At 38.3% G+C, this 25,127-nt stretch overlaps 1 protein-coding gene across 1 annotated transcript in view; it reads left to right on the forward strand.

The window, feature by feature from the left end:
• Window positions 1–14,510: 14,510 nt before the first annotated feature.
• ASZ1 (ankyrin repeat, SAM and basic leucine zipper domain containing 1) overlaps window positions 14,511–25,127 on the forward strand; it is a 105,837-nt gene continuing 95,220 nt past the window's right edge. Inside the window, exons 1-2 of the mRNA XM_043968289.1 lie at window positions 14,511–14,612; window positions 15,516–15,615. Of these exons, the coding sequence (XP_043824224.1) occupies window positions 14,511–14,612; window positions 15,516–15,615 (202 nt within the window). The remainder of the gene's footprint in view (window positions 14,613–15,515; window positions 15,616–25,127) is intronic.

The raw sequence follows: 25,127 nt of genomic DNA on the forward strand, positions 1-25,127 counted from the left end.
CACTAAACCCAAATCTAGCTTATGTTGCAAAGCTAAGTAAATACCTACAGGAAAAGGAGCTGGATTTTCAAAAGGAATGAATTATGTGTAGATAGTCTTGAGAATGTCAGAGATAAGCAGAGTTTTTGAAATGCAAACTTGAGAAAAAATATGTTTAACATAGGTTTAAAAGATTTTTAAAAACATAAAAGGTCAGATGATTATGTGCTCTTTAGTTGAGGCAAAGAGGAGACAAGACTATTGTCTTTTAGAAGTGTGATTTTGTCAAAGGGTCATGAAGTAAACAAAGTAAGAATAACTGCATCTGGGTGATCCAAAGGATGTATTCTAATGGCAGGAAGAAGTGGGAATAAAAGTAGATGGACAGACAGCCAGATAGAGATGACATAAAACAAAGTTATCTATCGAGTACTATGTGTTAGGCACTGTGCTAAACATAAGGAATACAAGTAGAAGCAAGCAAGACAATTCTTGCTCTCAAGGAACTTGCATTTTAATAGGGGAATAAAACATAGCAAGAGAGTTAGAAGAGGGAAGGGCTATACTCAGCAGCACAGTATGGAGATGGTCTGGAAATTGAGTAGAACCAAGCTCTGGGCAAGATAAAGCAAAGTTAATTTCTCCTATCAGATCCAGGCATCCTAGGATCTAAGTCCTAGTTTGGGGGAGAGGTAGAGAGGGAAGGGGGAGGATGGCCTGAGGCATGCATAATTTATGATTTGCCTTTCTCATTCCCCACCAAAAGCTAGTGCCTCCCCAGTACAGATTATCTCCATTTTTTCCTGCATATAATTTATTTGTATGTAATTTGCTTGTTTCCCCCATTAGACTCAGCTACTTGAGTGAAAATACTGTTTTATGCCTTTATCCTAAATGTTTTCCAGTGCCTGGCCTATAGTAGGCACTTAATAAATGTTTGTTGACTGGCTGATTGACTGGTGATCACTGGTGGGCAGGTGTACAGAGCTTGATTCCTCCTCCTTAATGTTCCAGCTTATTAGGGTATGAGAAAATAATGGGTTTGGGGGATCCCAGAGAGCCCCCAACTCGTGGGCCTAACTGTCTGAACTTTTAAGACTGGCCCAGAGCGGGGACAGCTAAGTGGCACAGTGGATAAAGCACCGGCCTTGGATTCAGGAAGACCTGATTTCAAATCCGGCCTCAGACACTTGACACTTAACTAGCTGTGTGACCTTGGGCAAGTCACTTAACCCTCATTGCCCCATCAAAAAAACCCCAAACAAACAAGACTGACCCAGAGTCAGTCAAGTTGGACCTTGGACTATGAATAGAAAAGTATAAAAATAAATATCACTAAAATAGAATCAATTGAGCTGTATTTTTGGTTGTGCCCATGTCTGAGAGTAGAAACAAGAATCAGATTATATTGAGGTAAGATAACCAGAAAGTTAGGTCTTTATTAAAAAAAAAAAGTCAAAATTTAGCCAAGTAGGTTGATACTGAAAAGAAAGAGCAGAGATTTATGGAAAAGGAAAATAAATGGAATCAGATTATTTCAAGCCTAAGTACCCAGTGCTGATTTTAAAAATTTAAATAATGGTAATATAATAGGATTTGATAGAGCACAAAGCAAACTTCAGTGTTACTGGGTTGAACTAGGCCATAACATGGAACAAAATTTCAGAATTTATTAAACAACAGAGACTGACAATCTGTTACATAAAAAAAAAACTTAAAACATAATACAGAATCAAAATGAGGCATTGGAGTAAAATTTATTATTTTTTAACTGAATAAAAAAAGTAGGGACAGTGGTTATGATTTCTGATATGGCAAAAAAACAGATACTGTCAAGAGACAAATTGGGTAACTGAATTGTGCTTAGTATTTCAAGAATAGAATAGATAATAAAAGATGAATATTAAATATACATACATGGAATGGCATAGAACTTGTTTGGATAGAATAGAACAGGATAGAATTATATTCTGGATTTTGAGGAATATAAAAAACAGTTACAACCAAGTTTAAACTAAATAGATAATTTACTAAAAGCTTCTACACCACCCATGGGACCTTACTCATATGAATGGACAGCAGACAGTGATATATGATATCATTGAGTCATAATTGTGAGTTGACTCTGGGAAATACAGCTACACATGTAAACAAAACACAAGACATCAACCCTATCTTGACTTTAGACCAATTAAGATTGACCCCAAGAGAAAGTAGGGTCTCTACTGTTAAATATTAAGGTAGAGGGGGCAGCTAGGTGGCGCAGTGGATAAAGCACCAGCCCTGGATTCAGGAGGATCGAGTTCAAATCTGACCTCAGACACTTCACACTTACTAGCTGTGTGACCCTGGGCAAGTCACTTAACTCCTATTGCCCCGCCCCCCCCAATATATATATATATAAAGGTAGACAAAAGGAGCTAGAGCCTTTTATGGATGTACAAACCAAAAGCAAACAACTCTTTTAATGAACCAGGCTTGAGTAGGTTTAATAAGGCTGGGGTTTAGAAGCATTGCTTTGGTATCTATGGATTTACTTCTCATTCTAGATCTTCTACTTACTACATTTGTGGCTTTGGGAAAGTCAGACCATGTCTGTTAGATTCAGATTCTTCATCTGTACAATAAAGGGGTCAGTTGTGTCAAACTCATAGAAATAGGGCCACTAGACTGTGCATAAGAATCTCAAGCTGTATAATAATATGAAAAACTACATATTAACATTACCTATGTCCTATTTTACTTATTTATTTATTAAAGGTTTCAAAATGATATCTTTATATGGTTCAGGTCAAATTTGACCCTTAGGCCATGTGTTTGACACTTCTGGATTAGATGACCTCTTAGATTCCTTTTAGCTGCAAATCACTGTGATCCCATGATCTATGGTCTTCTTTCTAGCTACATATTCCCCTTGCACTCTCTGTGGAATCTAACTAGACTGTACTAGTATATACATACTAAAAGGAAAAGCTACTTGAATTGTAAAAATCCTAGGTAATAACTGTAGGTGACTTCAATAAGGTACTTTCAAATGCCAACCAATCAAACAGAAAGATTTTTTTTTTTGAGGAAAGCATGGTCCTGAATAGAATATTAGAAAAATTAACTATGAAAGCCATTTAATGATTATTTAATAGCAATAAAATTGTTATTTAGCATCATAAATCCTCTGCACAAAAATTAATCATGAGGAACTTCCAGCCAAAATGGCTGCATTAAGGGATGGTGGATCATCTAGGTCCCATACACCAACTCCAGTAGAACTGTGAAAATGATACTAGGCTGGATAATGATCAAAAAATCCAGTAAGAAACTATAGTGACTTCTACATCCCAAATCTGCACAAAATATCAGTCAGAAGCCCACAGACAAGAGGAACGTCCCAGCTTCTAGTAGAAACGCCTCCAGCAACATTCATTATAACCAGAGACAGATTCATGTAATCTGAAAGGCTCTATGTTCAGAGGCAGGAAAGTAAAGGGCTCCTGTATGATAGTTTTAGGATGAAGCTCTTGGAAGATCCAGGAGTTACAGTGGTCAGGGATGCATGGTGATATAGTGCTCAAACCTTGATAGCTAAGGCCTAGAGATTCTAGAGGAGCCTGATACTGTTCTGAGTCACCAGAGAGAACTAAAGATTCAGTCAATCAGTCAACAAACATTAATTAAGAGTTTATTCTTACTGGCACTGAGTTAAACTATAAGAATAAAAACAAAGCAAAAAAAGAAAGACTGTCCCTGCCCTCAAGGTACTTACATTCTAATGGAGAAGACAATTCATTAAAGTTAGCTGAAAAGGGGTATGGAAAGAAGGTTCTTGCTCCTGAGGCATGAAAGAGAAGTCCAGAAGAGTACAGCCTGGTAGGAAATGAAGAAACAGTTGGTCTGGGTACCTTCCTTAAATCGAGGTTCTGGGAGAAGCCCTCCAACCTTCAATGATAAAGAAGGGCCTCAGGGATAGAGACTACTTTTAAAGTGTGAGCTCCAGGGCTGAAGCGATCTTCCAAGATGAAGAGGTTTCTGGGACATGAGGAGTGCAGCCTGGTGGGATCCAATGTTCTGAAGTGCAAAGATCCAGAGGGGAGCCTAATTGCAGGAGGTGGAGGTTATTGCAGGAACCCAGGGAGCCCAGACTGAGATCAGGCAAAGCTGGCCAGCCCCCTAAAAACATAATGAGAGGAGAAAGCTGACCCGGACACAAAGTCCCATTCAGGGACTAAAGTTGGGGAGATAAATAAAGCAAAGAAACCATTGTGAGGAAATGGAGGTTGGGCTCCTCTGAACTGGAACTGTTTAAAAGGTCTGCCACTCCTCTTCCCCTCTCCCCCAGCAAACAAAATCACATGATTCAGGGAAACCCTAGGCTGGCCACAATTAGATCTGCTCCTGAGCTGTATCCCTGTGGAGGAGGAGTTGAAGAGTTGTCCCTATATTGCCTCTCCCATTGGCTAAGGAATACTGCCTTCTGATTAGCTAGTTTTTGGAACATGGATTGTATGATAAAAGAAGTATGTATAGAATAATTTTTTTATTTATACCTATTTGTGTCTAATGGTAGCCATCTTTAGGGTGGGGAGAAAAAAGAAATGTACTTACTAACTTTAGTATGTATTTAAAAGGAATAGCAAGTTTTACATAATAGATTTGCAGTTTCATGGGCAATTATCTTTTCTATTATACTATGTTATGGAAATGCTTGTTTTATTCCATAAATTAAAAATAAAATAAATTTCCAAAAAGAAATAAATGGATGAATAAGCACAGTCAAGCAAAAAACATATGTACAAAAAAAATTAAGCCAACAAAACTAACAAGATGGAGGACTAGACATTTTCTCTGATCCTCACAACCTCTTAAACCTCTCCAAAATGGGAAGTGTGCATGAGAGATAAAGTTTTTTCTCCATGGTTTAAGATACCAAGAATCCAGACTAGGCAAACACTTGATGAATTAACAACAAATGGATTGACCCTGGGCAAGGTATTTAACTTTTCAGTGCCCCAGGCACTTCTCTACAACTTTCAATTGGACAGTTAATCTGAATTAATGAGTGTTCTCCACTCAACAAAATCTGTGGCCTGGGCCCTCACCCAACAAAACAAAACAACTGACAAGAAGAAACATTTCTAATAGAAATTTTCAAAGTTGCACTTCACTGGGCTTTAATTTTGTCATATGACCAGCAATTACCATGTTTTAAATGCTATGGTGCTATAGAAATAGAGTTAACAAAGAAGCTAAATAGGAATTTTAAAAATCAATAGTAACAAAGGTAAAGAATTAAAGTAATTTAGATTAATAGAAATAAGCTCTGATGAATCTATGATCATATCCATGTGAATACTTCCCTCCCCCTAAGAGGACAAATCTCAACCTAAGCCTGCCTTCTCATCCCATGAAACTCTTGTCCATGTACTCTAGTAAATTCTCCACAAAGGGAAGGGATTTAAGAGGATTGCTGGAAGGAACTGGGTGTGTTTGTTTGCCTTGGGAAAGAGAAGATTCAGGAGAGACATAAAAGTTGTCTTCAGGAATCTGAAGGGCTGTTATGTGGAGAAAGTCTGGATGTGCTCTACTTAGCCCTGGAGTGGAAAGGAGTAGGTGAAATGGAATGGAAATAACAAAGAAACAAAAGACTTGTAAGGAAAAACTTTCCAATGAGGATTGGACTAAATGTTCTCTGAGGTTTGCTTCCAATTCTGAGATCCTGTGATTTGGGGATTTGGGGTTTACATTAGACTTAAAACAGGTTGGTATAAGCAGATGTCATCATCACCCTTCTGTATTGTACTTAGGGCTGGATATATTTCCTGAGCTTCAGTTCTAGATCATTGATTAACTTTTAAACATCTCAAATTGAATGTCAAACTCATCATGTCTCCCAAAAAGAACTCAATATGTTTCCATCCATACCCTCTCCTCTTCCCAACTTTCCTATTAATGTCCAGTACATTGCTATAATCAAGTTATCCAAGCTTGCATCCTTGATTTCATCCTTAACTCCTCACACTCAAAGCTCATATTCAATCTATCGTCAAATCTTGCCATTTCTACTTTCCCATTTGTTGTCCCCTTATCTTCACTGACAAATCGACCACCCAAGTACAGACCCTCATCACCTTTTGCATGAACAATTAAAATAGCCTTTTTTTGGTCTCCCTGCCTCAAGTATCTCCTCAGTCCAATTCATCTGTCACTCAACTGCTAGACTGATTTTAATTCAAGTATAACCACGTCACCATCTCATTCACTAAACTGCAGCCACTCCCTATTACCTAGTTCAGGATCAAATAGATAGTACTCTTTTGGACACTTAAAGCCCTTTACAAACTGGCCCCTTCCTACCTTTTCAAGTGTCTTACACTTTATTATTCTCCACTCCCCCAAACCTAGAAACACCCCACACAGCCCCAGTCAATGGGATGGCCGCTCTGATAGTCACATGACTGCCCTCACTAGGCTTCCAATCATTATAATTTTGCCAGGCCCATGCAGGTGTCAGTGAGTGGTGATGACATGAGGTGCCAGAGCCCTGGCAAAGGCTACAACCAGTGAGTGGAGCACCGTGCGGTTTTCCGAGCCCCAGGCCAGTGCGCGCCGAGGCATAAAACCTCAAATAACAATTAATTCTTTACACCATGCACTTTTCACCCATTTCATAGCTTCTTGGGTCTTCAACAGGATACTATTCCTGTCCCCTTCCCTACCCTACAGTGTTTTCCCTCTGAGATTATCTTCCATTTACACTGTATACATCTTGTATGTGCATACATAGTTTTTTGCTTTTTTTTATATGGACTGTATTTTTGCTTTTCTTTGAATGCCCACTGCTTTGTACAGTACTTGACACCTAGTAAGCACATGATAACTGAATGTCGACTGATTGACCAGTGAATAAAAAGATAAAATTAATTTCCTAATCATTCATAACAACTCATCCAAATCATAAATTAGATTTCTCAAAAACCAGGAACAGTAAACAGCCTAGATTTGAGCAATACTGTATTTCTCAGAAGCATCCTTGTTTCGCCTTTGTTTCGGTTGTCTCAGGTCATCAGGGAACCACATAGAATAATGGGGACTTTATAACATAATGAGTGGGTGGTTGTATGTTATATGACCTACTCCAGGAAGCCATGGGGAATTCCAGCATCTCTTGGTTACCTATTCTTTTACTTGCTATGACTAAAGCCTATGATTGACACTTAATGAATCATGTTCTACCCTACTACAGGAAAGATGGCTTTGGTATTGATATAAATCTCTTAGTGGAAAGGCAAATCTACTACCAGGAAAAGAAGAACATATTCCTAAGTTTCCTCATCCATAAAATCAAAAGTCATATTTTTCTCCATCTATTTCCCATAATCTTGTGAGGACCCAAATCCCATATTAGATGTGAAAATGCACTGAAAACTGTAGTGTGACAAACAAATACAAGATATTCTTACTTTCATATTTCAGAAGATCCATAATTTCATTCCAATATCATCCACTGACCTGGATGATAAACTCTTTAGGTCCAGGTGTTCTTTAACCTTGTATGTGGCATGGTCCCCTTTTCAGAATAATAACTATAAATGTAAAAAATAAAACACATAGGAATACAAAAGAAATCAATTTTATTGAAATAGTTACCAAAATATATTTTTTAAATTCATGGACTCCAGGTTAAGAACCCCTGCTAGTACATAGTTAGCTAAAGCCATAAAAATCATTCAAGAATTTAAGAAGATATATTTTCTATTATACAAAAAATAATCTTTATAGCAAGACAGTGCTGTTTGTGCATGTTCAACCTTCACAAGGTTGAATTGTGACTTTACTAGAAATAATATCTTAATGGACAGCATGGCTTAGTGATCTTAGAGATCTGGCCTCAGAATCAGGAACACCTGGGTTCAATTCTTACTTCTGACACATGTATAGTCTTAGATAATCATGAAATTTAACAAGATTCCCCCCTAGTTTTTTTCCTTTTAATTTATTTGTATAAAAACCTTTAATCTTCATATAATCAAAATTATGCATCTAACCTTCTTCAATCCTCTCTGTTCTTTGGCCATTAACTTTTCTCTAATCTATAGATATTATAGGTAATTCTTCTCATGTTTCCCTAATTTATCCATGATATGATCATTTATAGTCAGGCTAATATTTATAGCATCTCTTTTGTAGTAGCAAAAACCGAAAACTAAAGGGATATCTATCAATTGAAGAATGGCTAAGTTGTAGTATATGAATGTGATGGAGTACTATTATGCAGTGGGAAATAAGGAAATAGATAATATCAAAAAGTATGGAAAGATTTATGTGAACTGATAAAGAATGAAGTAAACAAAACCAAAAATCAATTATATTATGTATTACATTATATTACCAATATTATAAATATGAATAATTTTGAAGGCTTTTATAAATTAATGAAGGGGCATCTAGGTCACACAGTAGGGTAGGTACAGTACCAGGTCTACATTCAGGGAGACTCATCTTCATGAGTTCAAATTTGACCTCGGACGCTTACTAGCTGTGTGACCCTGGGGAGGTCCCTAAAACCTGTTTGCCTCAGTTTCCTCATCTGTAAAATAAGCTGGAGAAGGAAATGGTAAATCGCTCTAGTATCTTTGCCAAGAAAACTACAAATTCACAAAGAGTTGAAAGCAACTGAAACCACTCAACAACAACAACTACTAAACTAATAAAAAATGAAATGAGAACCAGGAGAACAGTTTATAGGATAACAACACTGTAAACAAAAGAAAACAAAACGTAACTGTGAAATCTGTAAGAACTATAAGCAATACAATGACCATTCATGATTCCAGAGCACCTATGATGAAACCCGCCAATCCCTTACAGAGAGGTGAAGGATTTAGGGTACAAAATGAGATCTATTTCTGTGTGTAGCCATTGGGAATTTGTTTTGCTTGACTATGGAAATTTGTTACAAGGAAGTTGTTTTTCTTTTCTTTTCTTTTTTTAATGGTGTGAAGAGTGGGAGGAAGAGAAAACAAGTTTCTTCTGTTAACTTAAAAAATGGAGGAAGACAGAAGTGGTATGTTTTGTGTATTTTCAGATGATGTCACTATATTGTCATTTTAAAAAATTGTTTTACTTTGTTCCAAAAGACCTCTCATTGAAAGTAATCTGTAAAAGTGAAATATAAAAGAAAACATCAATAAAAACTTTTTTTTAAATAGGAAAAGAAAAAACTCAAAAATCATTCCTTGGTTCCTTCTCATCTCTATATGCCAGCTGAGTCTGGCCATTCCTAAAAATACTGACCACAGAGGATTTAAGAGGGCTATTGATGTAGCAAAGAGAATATGGTGCTATTCAGCACGGACAAAGAAGAATGCACATGTGATACCTTATAAAGCACATAGCAACCATTTACTAAGCATCTACTATGTGTCAGGTACTATGCTAAGCTAAGCACTAGGGCTATGAGAAAAGACAAAAACAGTCTCTTCCTTCAAGGAGCTGACAATCTAATGAGAGCGATGCCTTTAAATCTATGCACAAAAACACAAACAAACACAGCATAAATTGGAGATGATCTCAGAGGGAAGATCCTTCATCAATGAGGGTCAGTAAAAGTTTCTTGCAGAAGAAATTTTAGCTGAGGCAGAGATGAACAGTGAGAGCATTCCAGGCATAGGAGAAAGCCAGTGAAAATGCAGTCAGGAGATGGAATATTCCGTAGAAGGTACAGTAACAAGGCCAGTTGTCACTAGATTGTAGACTACATGAAGAGAAATCAGGTATAAGAAGACTGGAAATGTAGAAAGAAGATTTTATATTTGATCCTGGAGGTAACAGGGCCACTCAATAGAAGCCTCTATTACCTGGATTTTACTGACTGGGGGATAGCTGAGAGGAGGTCAGACAGGGAGAAAAGGACTCTAGCCCTAGGGATGCAGGGGATAGCTAACTCTAGTGAGGTCTGATCAAAATGACCTGGTTTTGAACCCTTACTTCAGATCATTAGTAGCCAGGTGACCTTGGCAAATATGTGATGTTTCAGAGCCTCAATTTCTTTATCTGTAAAACAGGGATTCTAACACCAGGTAGAAATCTCTTTGCTAGATACTGTGTGAAATAAAAGTTCAAATATTGTGGTCCTACCCTCATGGGGCTTACAATCTAGGAAGGGCAGATGGACTTGGATTCAGGAGGACCGGTGTTCAAAACCTACCTTATATAATTATTAATTAACTGGGTGACTTTGGATGAGTCATCTAAACTACACTTGAGTTTCTTCATCTGTATAATGAAGGGGTTGGACTTGGTAACATCTAAGGTTCCTTCCAATTTCAAATCTATGATGCTATGTGAGATGTTTGCAATTTTTAACATAATAGATCATAAATGCATGAGCAATTTAGAGGTACAAATGAAGGGCAGCTTGAGGATGAAGGAACAAAGGGCACTAACTCTTTAACTGGATTAATGTAATGCATGGAGAGGATTGGGGGGAGGAGGGTAAGGGCGAGGTGATATTTAAGAAGGTCTTTCAAGGGGGGCTAGGAATTCAGGAGCCCAGAAGGCAGTCACAGAGCTGAGAAACATTGCAGCATGAAAAGAGGACGGCCAGTAGCGCAGCTTGACTTTAAGACAGTTTGTAGAGGAGAAGGTAATAGAAGAGGCTGGAAAGTCGGGGTAATAGCAAATTGGGAAACAGCTTCAATACCAGAAAAAAGACTTTGACTTTGGTTGTCAATGGAGAACTTTTCAACAGCAAAAGAATGAGTAACCAGATACATGTGTAAAAACAAACAAAACAAAAAACTGAATCTAGTAAAGGATGACTGGGGGGGCGGGGATGAGTGGAGGGAATATAGTAATAGAAGTGGATACTATAATATTCCAGGGAGGTTTTAAGGAGGATGGGTTTTCTGGTGGTGACAGTGGGAATAGAGAAGAGAGAACAAATGAGAGAGAAGTAGTTGAGTTGGAGGGACCTGGACTTAGCAACTGACTGGATATGAGGCAAGAGAGAGGAAAGTAAGTCACTAAGGAAACAAAGACTTGAAGACAACAAAAAATAAAGTTCCCTGTATAAGGAAGAGTAAGGGCAGTTTGGCTGGACAGTAGAGTTCAATAATGGGAGTAATGTAAAATGAAGCAGGAAGGATAGGTTGGAGTCAGCATGTGAAGATTTTTAAATGCCAATCCCTTGCTAGGGAGCCCTTGTAGCTTACTGAGTAGAGGACTGATTTGGTCAGATTTGTGCTTTAGGAAAACCCCTTTGGCTTGTATGGAGGATGGATTGGGGCAGAGAGAGATGAGACAGGAAAAGCAATTAGCAGGCTATTGTACTAGTCCAGGAAAGAGTTCTTAGGGGAACTAGGTTGGTGGCTGCATGAATGGACAGGAGGGAACAGAATGAGAGAGTTAACATTTAAGGAAGAAAAGACAAAATTTAGCAATTGATTGGATATGTGGGGTAAGTGAAATTTGGAACAGAGAAAAGTAGGGGCTGTAGACCTGGATGACTAAAAATATGCTGGTGCCCTTGGCAGAAACTGGGAAGTTCAGAAGAGAGATAGGTTTTGGAGAAACATGAATTCTATTTTGTACATGTTGAATTTGAAATGTTTACATGGCATCCAATTTGAAACATCCAATAAGTAGCTGATGTCTGGCTAGAGCTCAGGAGAGAGATGAGGAATAGTTATGTAGAACTAGGAAAGATCAGCACCCAGATAACAATGAAACACATGTAAGCTGACGAGTCAAGAGAATATGGGGGCAGCAAGGTGGCGCAGTGGATAAAGCACCGGCCTTGGATTCAGGAGGACCTGAGTTCAAATCTGACCTCAGACATTTGACACTTATTAGCTGTGTGACCCTGAACAAATCACTTAACCCTCATTGTGCCCCCCCCCCCCCAGAGAGAGAGAGAGAGAGAATATATAGGGAAAGAGACCTGATACAGATCTTTGTTATACCCACAGCAAGGGGGTGTGATATTAAGGATGATCCATCAGAACAGCCTAAGATTAAGTAGTCATAAGTAGGAGGAAATTCAATACAGAGCAGTGTCAACAATAATAACAAAAAAACAAACCTTTTTCAACCCCCCCCCCAAATGAAAACCAGAGAAGTGAGAGTGGAGGTAAAGAGGAATAAAGTTTGAGAGGTTATCAGATTCATCAATTAAACATGTGAGTTGAAAAGCAGTGGTACTGACAGAAATGGTGATAACAGATGACAGAATAATGAGGGCGGGGTTTAAGTTTCGGATATAATGATCATGAGGTGCTGGTGGGACTTCTGGGTAGAGAGTTATGTTGATAACAGTTAGAGATGCAGTTCTGTAACTCAAGAGAGGGGTTGGGGGCTAGAGCTAGAGATTTCTGAGTTACATGGTAGTGAATGATATTGCCATGGAGAGATGAGGAGAAATCCAATGATAGGGATAAAAATTAGGAATCAAAACTATTAATAAAAATGTTTATTACTAAAAAAAAAGATGCTCAAATGCCACATTAAGACTTTCCTGTGCCTTTTCCCTATAAATTTACCTTGTATTTATTTTGTATAGACTTTATACATGTTTACTTATGTTCATGCTTCCATCCATGGAATATGAACTCCTTGAAGGCAGGAACAGATGTTTCATGTTTGTGTTTGTATCCCCAGGAACTAATATAGTGCCTATCACACAGTAGGTGCTTAATAAATGCTTGTTGCTTGATTTGTACCCGATAACTTAGCTTTTTCACTTATTTATACAGAGAAATTTCTTCCAGTTTTAACAATCAATATATCTATTTGGAGCAGCCTCTGAAGCACAAACAGCTTCAGGAAGATGTTATCTGAGCTCACATCCCTAGTTTCATTCCAATCACTAACACCATCCTACAATCAAATTACTCCATTTTCATTAAGTTGCCCTTCTCTGCTTTTTTCCTGATAAAACAAAAGAACTATATATTCAACAGCATAAACTAAAACATAGCAAAAGACAACAAATCTCACTCCAAATACAGTGAATAATATTAATTTCTATTTTTAAAATTAAAGCACCATGCTTGTGTCAAAAAAGTATATCAAACTAGATTTTTGTTAAACAAAAAAAATGTTTAAAGTATACATAGATGGGGAAGTTAGGTAGTGCAATGGATAGAGAACCAAATCTTGAGTCAGGAAGACCTGAATTCAAATGTGGCCCCAGACACTAACTATGTGACTCTGGACAAGTCACTTAACCCCAATTTCCTTGCCCAAATAAGTAAATAATAAAGTATATACAAAGAATGAGCACTTCGGCACATAAAAACTCAATCTTATTCAGTGGATGTTTCTTTCATTCATAAAATGTTATTTTTAAATTCTCAAGATAGTACTTGTAGATAACAATCAAGTAACCAGGGAGGTGAAGGAGATTAGTCTGGAAGACTGAGCCAAGTAATGCTTTAAATCCAGGAATCCTGGAGCCCCTTTCAGGACAGGAAGGCTAACCAGAGGGCTCATCCAGGAGAAGGCATAACCACTATATAATTTATAGGCCTTTTCTTAGTCCAACATTAAGTAACAGCATCACAGAATGCCGAAGTACAATGGTATTCTAGGCCAACCTATACCTGAAAATAAATTTGCTGCTACAAAATACCAGCTAAATGGCCAAAAGCCTTTGTTGGTAGACCTCCACTGAAACGTGGAAGGACTTATATGAACTGATGCCAGTGAAATACACTATTTGAAGTTATAATGATGTAAAACATGGTAACTGGTTCCAGTGTGATGCAAATAACCACGAAAAGTCACTATTTCACCATTCCACTAATTGGAACCTACCTGTAAAGAGAACCAGCTTTTTGTCTCTCCTTTTTAGAACGTCAGTTCCGTTATGGCTGGGACTAGATGGAGTCTTGCTTTTTATTTGTATTTTGAAGTCTTGGCACAGTGCTCTCCTGTCCCAAGTGCAAAAATAAATTATAAAATTTATTCATTCTACTTCACGTAGTGCATAGCACATTGAGCCCGGAGTCTGGAAGATGGGAGTTCGAATACAGCCTAAGATTTCTCTGCTGTGTGATCCTGGACAAGTCCCTTAGTTTCCTCATCTATAAAATGAGAATAATAAGAGCACTTACCTCCCAGGGTTGTCGTGAGATAATAATTGTAAGGTGCTGAGTATAGTGTCCGATGCATCGTAGGTGCCATATACACATTAGCTATTACCATTTAATTAAACAGAACAATATATACAGTGGTTTTGTAAAGAACATCGACTTTGTAAATAAGTGAGCTTGGCTACACGATGGCGGCCAACTTAGGGTTCCCGCAAGAGACTAGCAAATTGTTACTAAGCAAGGCGCCAGCCCCACCCCATCCAAGCAAAGCACACAAGGCTTGCGGGAGGGGGGGGGGGAAGAGGGAGCGCAGGCACGTGATGCCGGTGTCTGCAATCCTCGCAGCCCCAAGCCTTCCCCACGTGCCCCTCCACTACGCAGGTGCGGCGGGCTCTCAGCCGCGCATAGGGTCGGGCTTTGGAAGTCGGGAGGGCTTGGGCAAAGATGGCGGGCTCTCTGGGTTGTCTGGTCGTGGCAGGTGGAGGCGAGAGTAGCGACAGTGAAGAGGACTACTGGGATATCGGGTACATGGATCGTGCGCCTCAGGTAGAGGGAAAGGCTCTGGTTTTGTCCCTGCAGTCATGGCGGGGATCATGGGCGGGGGGAGGGCGATGTGCTGGGCCGAGGCCACACCCTGCCCATCGTGAGCCCGAGGTCCGGTGAAAGAGCCCCTTGCCCTGCCCGCCCCCTGTAGCCCGGGAACGAAAAAACTAGAGGCCTCACCTCTTGTTCTAGAGCTTATTTCCGATAAAATGTGACAATGTGACTTCGGTTACCGGGTTCTGGAAATGCCCCCACGGTTGTTTTTTTTGGTTGTTGTCGGACAAGGAAAAAGCACTGTCCTCCCCTAACCCCCACCTTCCATACATAGGAGGATTTAGCTCTGTTTTCCTAGGAATTACTGCTGAATCTCAGAGCCTAGTGCTATTTAATTTTGCCATTTCTAAAAATCTTATTTCCATCTTATATTCAAAGATAACTCGGGGCTTGTAACTCCCTTTTGTGATAAAACTTTCATCATTTGTGATAAAAGATGATGATAAAACATTGATTTTTCTTTTGTTTTTTAAAAAGTCTCAAACGTCGCTCGTAGTAGTAGTAGTAGTAGTAGTAGTAGTAGTAGTAGTAGTAGTAGTAGTAGAGTTTTTGTGGGTTAGTGGGCTCCAAATAAATTAAGTTTTTATGTGTGTATGCAAAGACAACCAAACAATGTTAAGAGAGGATGTTACAGTAAGAAGTCAACTTGAAATTAAATATTCATATTATGAAAAATAAATTTTAAAAGTTTCAAACTGAAGAAAGAGGATGCTTGGTGTTGTGTCCTAATGCTGCACAAAATGGCAAGATCAGTTAAGAAGCATGTTCCTTTTTTTCCTGTGGAGATTGGACTAAATGGGTGCTGTGGGTCCCTTTCAACTTTTAAAATCGCTAATTCCTTTTCTGTTTTAGACAATGAAGGGATCATTAGCGACTGAAGAAAAAGATGAAACCTTCAAGAAAGCTTTGACTTCGGGAGATGTTTCACTGGTTGAAGAACTTCTAAATTCTGGTGAGAGAAAAGCTGTGGACTCAAGTTAATTTTACAAAATTGTGACAACTCAAAATATTTCAAGGTTTTTCTTTTTTTTTTTTTCCTTGTATAAAATGCTGATATGAACCTGAGTACAGAGATTTCTCTCATTTGGCTCCCCTAGTTTTTTTTTCCTCTTTTTGTATTATCTTTTCACATTGAATATTTCTGATAAATGGTTTCTGGATGTGCACACATAAATATCTAATGTTGAATGTAAAAGTATTGCTAACTATTAAGTTATACACCCCACCTCTTTTTTTGGTTCTTTTATGATGGCTATACCTTAGGTCTGGAATGTTGGCCTCTTAGTTTTTCTTCATGACCCACTGCAAATCCTACCTATTGCAGGAGGCCTTTCTTGGTCTTCCCACCTACTAATGCCTTCCTTTCTCTGAGTTTGTTTCATTTTCTTTGTACAGCTAGGTCCCAATTAATTCAAGTAATGAATCCTGTGATATGCCAATTCCCACTATATGACATTATAATTCCAGCCTAATGAAAATATGCAGTGAACACTTTTTAAAACTAAGGTTTTTATTAACGCAATATAACATCAAAGGATAAGTAAAATGTATTTAAATTGATTACAAAGTAAGAGAGTAGTAAAGAAAAAGCAAAATTTAAAAAATTCTGAATATACCCAGAGATAAGTCTACATTGATATGATGAAAAGATTATCATTGTTGTTTAAAATTTTTTTAGCTGTGTAAATTGAACTGTCTTTTCTTTGTATCTTCTGCATACATATGCTGGTAGTGCAGAGAGCTTTATCCACATCTCTAAGGATTCATAAGCTTACATTGTCGTGCAATGAGCCAAGTGTAGTTGGATAGCTTAGGGCATTAGTAAAATTGGAATGTCTTAAATGTGATATTGTTGTTTCTGCCGTATTTTTCAACATGTGGCTTTAAAATACTTGAAAAGCATTCTTCAAAAACAGCTCTTGTCTCCCATACTTTTATTTGACTGTCAAAGAACTGGAAGTGATTGATGGTCATACCCTTTGAGGGTGGAGATTTTAAGACCAATAAACAAAGCATTGATTTTCATTACCTCCCAGGGAAAGTGTTCAGACACTTTAAATCCAAGTCAAGTTCTTTCTTCCTTAGAAATGAAAGTTTGGATCTATCTATAGAGATCCAATTCATATCCCTGTTGTTTTTCAGTGTGTCAAACTCTTTGTAGCATTTGGGATTTTCTTGGCAAAGATACTGGAGTGGTCATCCACGTCACTATAGTAACAACCAATCCCCCTGAAACTCCACCCAAGAGGCGTGGCTCTGGGGGCTCTGCAGCTAGCTCCACCTTATGGATTTGTCCAGGGGAAGATACCCCAAGCCCAAAGGGAGGAGTGGCTGAGGGGGCTATCCTCAGGTCACATGGACTAATCCACTTGGGAGAGAGGGGGGAGGGGAGAGGGCAGAGTGAACCACATACCTCAGGTAACAGAGGGAAAAGGATTGGGAGGGAGGGAGGGAAGAGGTGGACCAAAGTCCAGCAAGGAGGGGGCTTGGGGATAGGGAGAGACAGTTTGGAGATGGAACTAGAGAGGATTTGAAGGATGAGGGCACACTAAGGGAAACAAAATGGGAGTAAGGAGAGTGGGCTGGGCTGGGCCAGGCCCCCTGGAACTTCGAATTGTACAATATGGTTTGCTATAAAACATAAAATCTTCTAGCTGGGGGAAAAAAAAAGATACTGGAGTAGTTTGCCATTTCCTTCTTCAGCTCATTTTACAGATGAGGGAACTGAGGCAAACCAGGTTAAGTGACTTGCCCGGGGTCACATAGCTAGTAAGTGTCACACAGAGGCCAGATTTGAACTTAGAAAGATGAATCTTCCTGACTCTAGGTCCAACATTTTATCCACTGTACCAACTAGCTGCTCTAGTTCATATCCTTCCTCTTTTTCAAATCTCTGCTGAGTCTTTCTCAGTTTCCTTAGCACTTAATACCACTCATGTTATTCTTATCTAATACTGTATTGTATTGTTATAATTTACTTTGCAAAGAAATTATGATAAATCAAATTTGGATTGCCAAGGTTGGGCCATAATATGGAGGGCCCTGAATACCAGAATGAAAAATTTGTCCTCAATCTGATACATAATTACAAGGTTTTTGCTTGTTTTAAAGGTGGGGTAACATACTTAAATATTCAAATGCATTTTTGAGCTCATCAATTTAGATGTGCAACCCTACAATGCAGATAAAAATGTATCTATGCTTGCTCATCTTGTCAATTTTTGTCCATGTCCTCCCATAAGTTTTGCCGAGGGTGGGGGAGCTTGGTGGCGTAGTGGATAAAGGTACCAGCCCTGGATTCAGGAGTACCTGAGTTCAAATCTAGCCTCAGACACTTGAAACTTACTAGCTGTGTGACCCTGGGCAAATCTCTTAACCCCCATTGACCCCCCCCCAAAAAAAAAGTTTCACCTGGGGGGTTTCAATTTCCTGGAAGCTGCCTTTGCTTCCTTCTGACAATGGAAGAAGTGGACTCCTGGAGCAATAGCTGTCCACCTGTGTTTCTTCACTGTTACTATGTGACTAGCTCATCTTTTTTTCTTATCAAATAATTTCTTTTCTTTTGTCTTTTTTTTTTCCAGGGCAATGAGGGTTAAGTGACTTGCCCAGAGTCACACAGTTAGTGAATGTCAAGTGTCTTGAGGCCAGATTTGAACTCAGGTCCTCCTGAATCCAGGGCCGGTGCTCTATACACTGCGCCACCTAGCTGCCCCATCAAATAATTTCTTGACGGTGTCTTTTACTCCTGTTTTTGGCATTCCTCCTTGACCATATTTGCAGTCTGTTAATACTCGGTTTTAATTTTTTGGAGATAGTTTCAGGCAGATAGCAATACCAGGAGAATTTTGGTATTAAAAAGATGGGCCTTTGTTTTCATAGGAAGCTTGAGATCCTTAATGGACCATTGCAATTTCTTGAACACAATATATCCTCTCTTATTTAGCTCAAGGTCCAATGCATCCATCTCTGCTGTTTTACAGAGTTGAGAGTTTAGCAGCAATATTCAAGATGGAATAGGGAGATTTAGGTGTCAAGGAGACTAACTTGGAGGGAATCACAATAATTAGATGTGAAGTGACAAACAAGGTTGATGTCAAAGGAGAGGAAAAGATCAGCCTCAGAAACATTTGACAGGCACTGGACTGAGGCAGAATAGCACAAGGCTTGAATTCAAAAAGGTGTATCTTGTCACACTTCTGACACTTAATTAGCTGTGTGACCATAGGCAGGACATCTAACCTTTTTGAGTTTCTGCTTTGTCATTTGTAAAATGGGGGTGATGATAATATCTACTTGACATTATTATCAAGAGCATCAGATGAGATCATGTATGTAATGTACTTTGCAAACCATCAAGTGCTACATAAATGTGAACAGCTATTTTGATGAGAATAAGAAATTAAAGATGACTGTTAAGGTTTTCAGCTTGGAGAACTGGCAGAATAATTGTTTTACATCATTGCATAGTGTCTCCCTTAGTGTTGAACACATAGTAGCTACTCAATAAATACTGGCCAAATGTATTAATGAAGGAATAAAAGCAAGACTATGGAGTCTTAAGAACAAGTCATTTTCTTAATATTGAAGATGAGATTGATAGTGATTTTACTTTATTTTTTTCAAATGAAATCTTCCTTTCCTCCACACTCTGTTGAGAAAGCAAGAACAACAGAATTTTTGTTACAAACTTAGTTATGCAAAACTTTCCCCTGTTGGCCCTATTAAAAATAATCTCAATCTCACCTATCAGGAGGTATAAGTATCCTGTTTAATCCTCCAAAATGTGGGTTGTTCATTGTGTTGATCATAGTTCCTTAGCCTTTCAAGATTGTTTGTATTTACAATATTGTTGTTATTCCATAAATAATGCTCCTGGATCGACTTGCTTCTTTCTGTATCAGTTCATACAAGTCTCCATGGGTATCTCTGAAACCACCTCTTTATCTTGTCTTACAGCACAATGATATTTCTTTCTTCTTCTATTTTTTTAAATTATAAAAGTATTTTATTTTTTTCCAGTGACATGTAGAGAAAGTTTTCAACATTTGTTTTTATAAGATTTCTAGGTTCAAATTTTTCTTCCTCCCCTCCATCCCCTCTTCCCAAGACAGCAAGTAATCTGATATAGGTTATTTATATATGTACAATCACATTAAACATTTCTGCACTAGTCATGCTGCAAAAGAAGAATTAGAGCAAAAAGGAAAAACCTCAGAAAAGAAAAACAACAGCACCAAAACCAAAAGAAATAGTATGTTTCAATCTGCACCCATATTCTACAGTTCTTTTTTTTTCTGGATTTGGAGAGCATTTTCCATCATGAGTCCTTTGAAACTGTCTTAGACAATTGTATTGCTGAGAAGAGTTAAGTCTATCACAGTTGGTCAACACACAATGTTGTTGATACTGTGTACAATGTTCTCCTAGTTCTGCTCATCTCACACATCAGTTCATGCAAGTCCTTCTAGGTTTCTCTGAAATCAGCCTGCTCATCGTTTCTTTCAGCACAATACTATTCCATTACGTTCATATACCACAACTTGTTCAGCCATTCCCCAATTGATGGACAACCCCTCAATTTTCAGTTCCTTGCCACCACAAAAAGAGCAGCTATAAATATTTTTGTACATGTGAGTCCTTTTCCCCTTTTTTATGATCTCTTTGGGGAAAAGACCTAATAGTGCTATTGCTGGGTCAAAGGGTATACACAGCTTTTATAGCCCTTTGGGCATAATTCCAAATTGCTCTCCAGAATGGTTGGATCAGTTCACAGCTCCACCAACAATATGTTAGTGTTCCAATTTTTCCACAGCTTCTCCAACATTTATTACTTTACTTTTTTGTCTTATTAGCCAATATGATAGGTGTCGGGTGGTACCTCAGAATCGTTTTAATTTTCATTTCTCTGATCAATAGTGATTTAGAGCATTTTTTCATATGGGAATAGATAGCATTGGTTTCTTCATCAGAAAACTGCCTGCTCACATGCTTTCACCATTTCTCAATTGGGGAATGACTTGGATTCATATAAATTTGATTTAGTTCCCTATATATTTTAGAAATGAGGCCTTTATCAGAGGTACTGGCCATAAAGATTGTTTCCCAGCTTTCCACCTCCCTTGTAATTTTGGAGGCATTGCTTCTGTTTGTATAAAACCTTTTTAATTTAATGTCATCAAAATCATCCATTTTGCATTTCATAATATTCTCTATCTTTTGTTTGGTCTGCCCCCAAAACTATCACTTTTTCCAGGTGATATGATGGTATACTCCTAGAGAATCAACTAAAAAATTACTTGAAACAATTAACAACTTTAGCCAAGTTGCAGGATATAAAATAAATACACATAAGTCATCAGCATTGGGGCAGCTAGGTGGCGCAGTGGATAGAGAACTGGCCCTAGAATCAGGAAGACCCAAGTTCAAATCTGGCCTCAGACACTTGACACTCACTAGCTGTGTGACCCTGGGCAAGTCACTTAACCCCATTTGCCTCACCGAAAAAATAAAAAAGTGATAATTTTATTTCCTCCTTGCCTATTTAAATTCCTTTAATTCCTTTTTCTTTTCTGATTGCTAAAGCTAACATTTCTAATACAGTATTAAATAATATGGGTGATAATGGACATCCCTGTTTCACTCCTGATCTTATTGGGAAGGCCTCTAACTTACCTCCATTACATATAATGCTTACTGATGGTTTTAGGTAGATACTGCTTATCATTTTAAGGAAAGCTCCACTTATTCCTCAGCTTTCTAGGATTTTTATTAGGAATAGGTGCTGTATTATGTCAAAAGCTTTCTCTGTATCTATTGAGATAATCATGTAATTTTGGTTAGTTTTCTTATTGACGTGGTTGATTATGTTGATAGTTTTCCTGATATTGAACCAGCCCTGCAATCCTGGAATGAATTCCACTTGGTCATAGTGTATTACCCTGGTGATCACTTGCTGTAACCTCCTTACTAATATCTTATTTAAGATTTTTGCATCAATATTCATTAGGGAAATTGGTCTATAATTTTCTTTCTCTGTTTTGGCTCTGCCTGGTTTTGCTATCAACACCATATTTGTATCATTCAGTTCTTAGTTTTATTGATTATTTCTATAGTTTTCTTGCTTTCAGTTTTATTAATTTCTCTTTTAATTTTCGGGATTTCTAATTTGTTCTTTTTCTAGCTTTTTAAGTTTCATACCCGATTCATTTACCTCCTTTCTCTTTTATATTGATGTAAGCATTTAGAGCTATAAATTTTCCCCATAGCACTACTTGGTTGCACCCCATAGATTTTGGTATGTTGTCTCATTATTGTCATTCTCTTGGATAAATTTATTGATTGTTTCTATGATTTGTTGTTTGACCCATTCATTCTTTAGAATGAAATTATTTAGTTTCCATTTGCTTTTCATTGTACTTTTCCATGGCTCCTTCTTACATGTAATTTTTATTGCATCATGATCTGAGAAAGGATGCATTTACTATTTCTGCCTTGCTACATTTGACTGTGATTTTTTTGGGCCCGAATACATGGTCAGTTTTTGAAAATGTGCCATGTACTGCTGAGAAAAAGGTATATTCCTTTCTGTCCCCATTCAGTTTTCTCCAGACATCTATCATGTCTAACTTTTCTAGTATTCTATTCAGCTCTTTCACTTCTTTCTTATTTATTTTTTGGCTAGATTTATATAATTCTGAGAGGGGGAGGTTCAGGTCCCCCACTAGTGTAGTATTACTTTCTAATTCCTCTTGCAATTCATTTAACTTCTCCTCTAAGAACTTGGATGCTATACCACTTGGCACATACATATTTAATATTGATATTACTTCATTATCTATAGTACCTTTTAGCAAGATGTCTTTCCTTCCTTAACTCTTTTAATGAGATCTATTTTTGCCTGTGCTTTGTCTGAGATAAGGATTGCTACCCCTGCTTTTTTTTACTTTAGCTGAAGCATAATATATTCTGCTCCAGCCTTTTACCTTTACTCTGTGTGTATCTATCTGCTTCAGATGTGTTTCTAGTAAACAGTATATTGTAGGATTCTGGTTTTTAATCCACTCTGCAATTCGCTTCTGTTTTATAGCAGAGTTCATCCCATTCACATTCACAGTTATTATTACTAACTTCATTTCCCTCCATTCTATTTAACCCCTTTGTACTTTTTTCCCCTTCTTTCACCCTATTCCTCCTTACCAATGTTTTGCTTCTTACCCCTGCTTCCCCCATTTTGCCCTCCCTTTTTATCACCCGCTCCCTTTTCTTTACCCTTTTCTTCCTTGCTTTTGCCTTCCCTTCTATCAGTCCCCCCTTCCCCTTCCCCTTTTACTTCCCTAAAGAATAAGCTAAGTTTCTTTATCCAAATGAACATATGTTATCCCCTCTTTGAATCAATTCTAATGAGAGTAGGGTTGAAACAATGTTCACCCCTCCCTTCTTTCCCTCTATTGTAATAGGTTTTTTTCACCTCTTCATATGATGTAATTCATCCCATTCCACCTCCCCTTTCCTCTTCTCCCCATAAACTCCCTTTTTTAAAAACCCCTTAATTTTCTTTATATCATCACATCAAAGACAATTTATATTTATATCCTCTGTGTATAATCCTTCTGTCTGCCCAAATACATTTACAATTCTCAAGAGTTATAAGTATTATCTTCCCGTGTAGGGATGTAAACATTTTAACCTAATTGAGTAACTTTTTTTTCCCCGCCATTTACCTTTTTAAACTTCTCTTGAGTCTTGTATGTTAAGATGGAATTTTCTATTCAGTTCTGGACTTTTCATCAGGAAACCTTGAAAATCCCCAGTGTCATTGAATGTCCATCTTTTCCCCTGAAAGAGAATGATCAGTTTTGCTGGATAATAGATTCTTGGCTGCAATCCAAGCTCCTTTGCCTTTTCTGAATATCATATTCCAAGCCTTGCGATCCTTTAATGTTGAAGCTGCCAGGTCCTGAACAATTCTGACCGTGGATCCATGATATTTAAATTGCTTCTTTCTGGCTTCTTGGAGTATTTTCTCCTTCACCTGATAATTCTGGAATTTTGCTACAATATTCCTTGGAGTTTTACTTTTGGGCACTTTCAGGAGGTGATTGGTGGATTCTTTCAATGACAATTTTATCCTCTGATTCTTTCTTTCTTTCTTTCTTTCTTTCTTTCTTTCTGTCTGTCTGTCTGTCTGTCTGTCTGTCTGTCTGTCTATCTATCTATCTATCAGGGTTAAGTGACTTGCCTAGGGTCACGCAGCTAGTAAGTGTCAAGTGTCTGAGGCCATATTTGAACTCAGGTACTTCTGACTCCAGGGCCCGTGCTCTATCCACTGCACCACCCAGCTGCCCCTATGCACTTTTTTTTTTTCTATTTGGCCAATTTAATTTTTTAAGGCATTGTTTTCTTCAGTAAATCTTTGTCCTTCCTTTTCCAAGCTGCTGATTCTTTTTTCATAATTTTCTTGTTTTGCTTTCATTTCTCTCCCCATTTTTTTCTCCTACCTCTATCAATTGACTTTGGAAATCCTTTTTGAGCTCTCTTACCATTTTTTCTTCTACCTCTCTCAATTGATTTTTTAAGTCCTTTTTGAGCTCTTCCAAGAAGGCTTTTTGTTCTTGAGACCAATTCATCTTCCCTCTTGAGGCTTCACATATAGGCAATTTGAGAGTATTATCCTCATCTGTGTTTGTGTTTGCCTCTTCCCTGTTGATATAGAAGCTCTCAATGGTGAGAGCTCTTTTTTGTTTCTTACTCATACTGCAGCTTATTTATTTATCTATTTATTTATTTTTTAAGTTGAGGTCTGCTCTGGGGCCACCAGGGTCCCTGTTTCATGCTTCTTGTGCTGGGGTTTAGGGACTGTGTCACTGGCTTTCTACTCTGAGGCCTCTCTGGCTTGTGGATTTCTCCTCTCCCTGGACTTCCCATCTGAGCGTTCTGGGATCACACCTGTCCTGTGGGTGGCCCTCCACCTGGCAACCTGCCCTCTCGACTGGAGCAGGTGGGTTTCACCACTGTCCTGCTGTGCCACCAGATTTTTAAGCCAGGATTCAGGGGCCTCAGTTGCTCGGCTGTGGCCCATAGCTTCCTGCTGATTTGCCCCAACCCCCTCAGCACTGTGCTGCAGCCATGTGCTGCGCCACCCTTTTGCCCAAGTCAGACCGACCTTTCCTGAAGGCTTCTAAATTATTCCTTGTTGGAAGACTGTGTCTCTTTGTCTCTTTGCAGGTTCTGTAGTTTCAGAAACCGTCCAGAGGCTTGATTTAATGTTCTTTTTGAGCGAACAGAAGGAGAGCTCAGGCAGCTTGCTGACTTCTCTCCGCCTCTCTAAATCACTATTGATTAGAGAAATGCAAATTAACAACTCTGGGGTACCACCTGACACCTGTCAGATTGGCTAATATGACAAAAAAGGAAAGTAATAAATGTTGGAGAAGCTGTGGAAAAATTGGAACACTAATGCCTTGT

This window comes from Dromiciops gliroides, chromosome 5, assembly GCF_019393635.1.
Source record: "Dromiciops gliroides isolate mDroGli1 chromosome 5, mDroGli1.pri, whole genome shotgun sequence".
NCBI classification, from domain to species: Eukaryota; Metazoa; Chordata; class Mammalia; order Microbiotheria; family Microbiotheriidae; genus Dromiciops; species Dromiciops gliroides.